We start from the raw sequence: 3,017 nt of genomic DNA on the forward strand, positions 1-3,017 counted from the left end.
GAATTTTATTCCATTATTGTTGCAAGTGAAGAATGTCGTGTTTGAACTGAAAAAAAAGAGTAACTTTACTTTATTCCTGGATTTTTTTCCCCCAAAATCATTGTTTATATGTATTTTTGCATATGTTTTTTTTTTCAATAAGAAAATCCTTTTACAGATTTTCCATTTATTGTTTTTTTTTTTCAGATGGAGTTTTACAAATTGCGTTCTTTTCAAATTGCATTTGGCAGATCCCATTCTCTTCACTTTAAGCACAATACAAACAGTCGCTGTCGACCATAAAATGCTGCTGCTAGAAATAAATCTGCACTCCTCGTTCTACAGGAGGAAAGCTCAGAATGTGATCTGGAAAACACAATTTGAAAAGAATGCAGTTCATAAAACTTAATGTAAAAACCGATGGATGGATGAATGATGCATGCATGCATCCATCCATCCATCCATCAATCCATCCAAATTGGAATAAATAAAAAAATTATCTGAGAAAACAGCAAAGTAACTCAGAACTTTATTTTTCATTAAAATGTTTTTCAGAACTTCTTTCCGCTGCAACAATAATGGAACGAAATTCACTCCATATTATACAACGTTCGGCAATCTGCTCTCAGTTCTCTCCTCAACAAGTTTAACAAAATGTCATAAGTGGGTAGAAATAAACATCTGATGCTAAATGCCTCCACATTTCAAAAAATGAGGGAGAGAAATGACCCACATTAGTTTTCTAATAAACAATAGATGACACCTCAGGCTGCATCCTAAAGGGAAAACGTTCAAACATTAACGCTTAAAAGAAACTCATACATACAGCAGCTACTTCAATCCAGGAGCACTTAGTGGTAAACCACCATGATGATGATGATGGTTATAAGGGCGCAGAAGAAAACCTAAACCCTGACTTTGCCTCTGAGCCAAATCCTCAGGAATTAAACGGCGCAGCTGATAATTCCAGAAAAGAAAAGGAATATCTGCATCAACTCACCAGAGACGATGAAGAAGAGGAAAGAAAGATGGCCGGTTTGACTGAGGAGCATGTTGGTGGCTGCTGAGGACGAACACACTGGAGCTCATTTATCCCCCTACAATGCTCCCCAACCACAGGCCCCCGCAGACTGACCCCCCGTCTGCCACTGGACGCTGCACAATGGCGCCGTTATGACCTCATCCTCGGCCACTGGAACGCTCACACATCCACGTTCAGCTGCACAAACCGATCCTTAGAAAGTCTCCATCCGTCTCATTTAAAACTAAAAGTTCTTAATTAGAAGGTTTTATCCCAATAAACTGTTTATTAGACGAGGGAAGGCCGATCATTAGCATGTTTCACACGTGTTGAAAGAAAAGAACGTTTTCTGATTTCTGACGTTCATCATTAGAGGGAGGATCAGATGGAGGCTGGGATGGAAATAAAGCAGGAGAGTCTGAAACACTAAAGACTCTGATTAGAGGAACGAAGCTGAAAATGAAGCGGAAGTTTCTTCTATAAACAGAAATAAACAGTAAAAGCTTCTAGTAGAGATTATAGTTTATAAATGATTGAAAGATTGAGAAAAGTTGGAATTAAACTTTTTTTAAGGTTTGGGTTGTTTTCAGATTAATTCCTGTTTCACTGTCAGACTGACCAACGGGCGGTTCATCCATCCATCCATCCATCCATCATCCATCCATTCATCCATCATCCATCCATCCAATAATCCTGCTGGAGCGTCTTTGACAGTAAACACATTAGAATTAAATCCATCTTTCCTTCCTCAGTCTAACTTCTAAATCAAAACAAACTTAAAAAATCCATCAAAGTTTATTATTTGAACTTCAGTGAATCTGTAGAAGATTAAAGAACAGAAAATGTCTCAGAGTCCAGATTCCCTTAAAGCACAGGAAACGTTTCTTTTAAACTTTACTCTGGCATCAAGTTCAGTTCTGGACTTTCTTTCAACACTTGATCAATTAAATAACATTCAGGATCTTTTCTCTGCACCCAGTAAACCACTTTTCCACCCAGTCATCCCAGTTCATCACCTTTTCTGAGGTGTTGGAGGTTTCCCAGCATTCATTGATGCATTTTCTACACAATATATAAAAAAAAGACAATTCTGGGGACGTCAGGATGCAAATAAAGGAGACGGTGGAAGGGGAACCAAACAAAGCGTCCAGAGAGGCCCACTGCTGGGCCGGGATATTTATGGGAATTCTACTGGGAATTCTGCTTTGTTTCTGTATGAATGGAATCTCTAAAATAGGAAATCAACCAGAGGATATTCCTGAATGGCCTGGATCTGCCCAGAGAGAGAGAGAACCAATGAAAGGACAACTTACAGAACTGCAGGCTGAGACTGAGGACGGCCATCGCCGCCCCGCCCACCACCACCAGCAGGAGGAAGCGGTTCCGAGCCAGCATCTTGAAACCGCTGGGCGCTTCTGTTCATCAGCCATCCAGACGACAACTCATCCCTGCAACAAAACAGAAACAAGCCTTTAAATCGAAGGTGAAACGACATTCGACTGCTGCTGCTAAACATGTTTGAAATAATTAACTGATGTTATTTATCAGACGCTGAGAAACATCATCTGCTATATAGTTGGGAGGGGTAAATAATAATCGCTTTGTATCGATCCAACAGCCGATGATCCGATGCATCGATTCGTCCACAAGAGAATCGAATCATGTTTTTTTTTTCCCTCTGGTCTATTTTTATCCATTTGCTCCTGGGCGTAATTCTCCCTCCCGTGCTGCGGTGGCGCTAAACCTATTTTGCCCTCCTACCTCGCTTCCTGGTTATACTCTTACAGCAGTGTGTCGCAGTGAGCTTGATGCAGACATTTTCGATTTATGCTCAGTATTGAAGCGTGGTCTGTGCTACACGCTGTGGGTCTAGATACGGCCGAGGCGGCGAGGAAGTGGGGGAGAGTTTAGTCCGACGACGGAGGGACATGAGGGCCAAAAAGAGCAGAGATCCAGCTGGAAAAAGGGTCCCAGCGTTCTCGCGCACCTCGCTCTTCTAGCGGGTCAAACTTCACGA

The 3,017-nt window shown here is 41.5% G+C and overlaps 1 protein-coding gene across 5 annotated transcripts in view; it reads right to left on the minus strand.

The window, feature by feature from the left end:
- pxylp1 (2-phosphoxylose phosphatase 1) overlaps positions 1-3,017 on the minus strand; it is a 21,846-nt gene that overhangs the window by 15,616 nt on the left and 3,213 nt on the right. For 3 of the 5 annotated variants that reach the window (XM_015395792.1, XM_015395793.1, XM_015395795.1), the window contains exon 2: positions 2,314-2,448. In XM_015395792.1, the coding sequence (XP_015251278.1) occupies positions 2,314-2,395 (82 nt within the window). In that variant the 5' untranslated portion in view covers positions 2,396-2,448. Of the gene's footprint in view, positions 1-805; positions 945-979; positions 1,095-2,313; positions 2,449-3,017 lie in introns of those variants that run through there. The other 2 variants (XM_015395796.1, XM_015395797.1) reach the window with 2 other exon arrangements.

Source organism: Cyprinodon variegatus, unplaced genomic scaffold (genome assembly GCF_000732505.1).
Source record: "Cyprinodon variegatus isolate N-32 unplaced genomic scaffold, C_variegatus-1.0 Scaffold761, whole genome shotgun sequence".
Classification (NCBI taxonomy): Eukaryota; Metazoa; Chordata; class Actinopteri; order Cyprinodontiformes; family Cyprinodontidae; genus Cyprinodon; species Cyprinodon variegatus.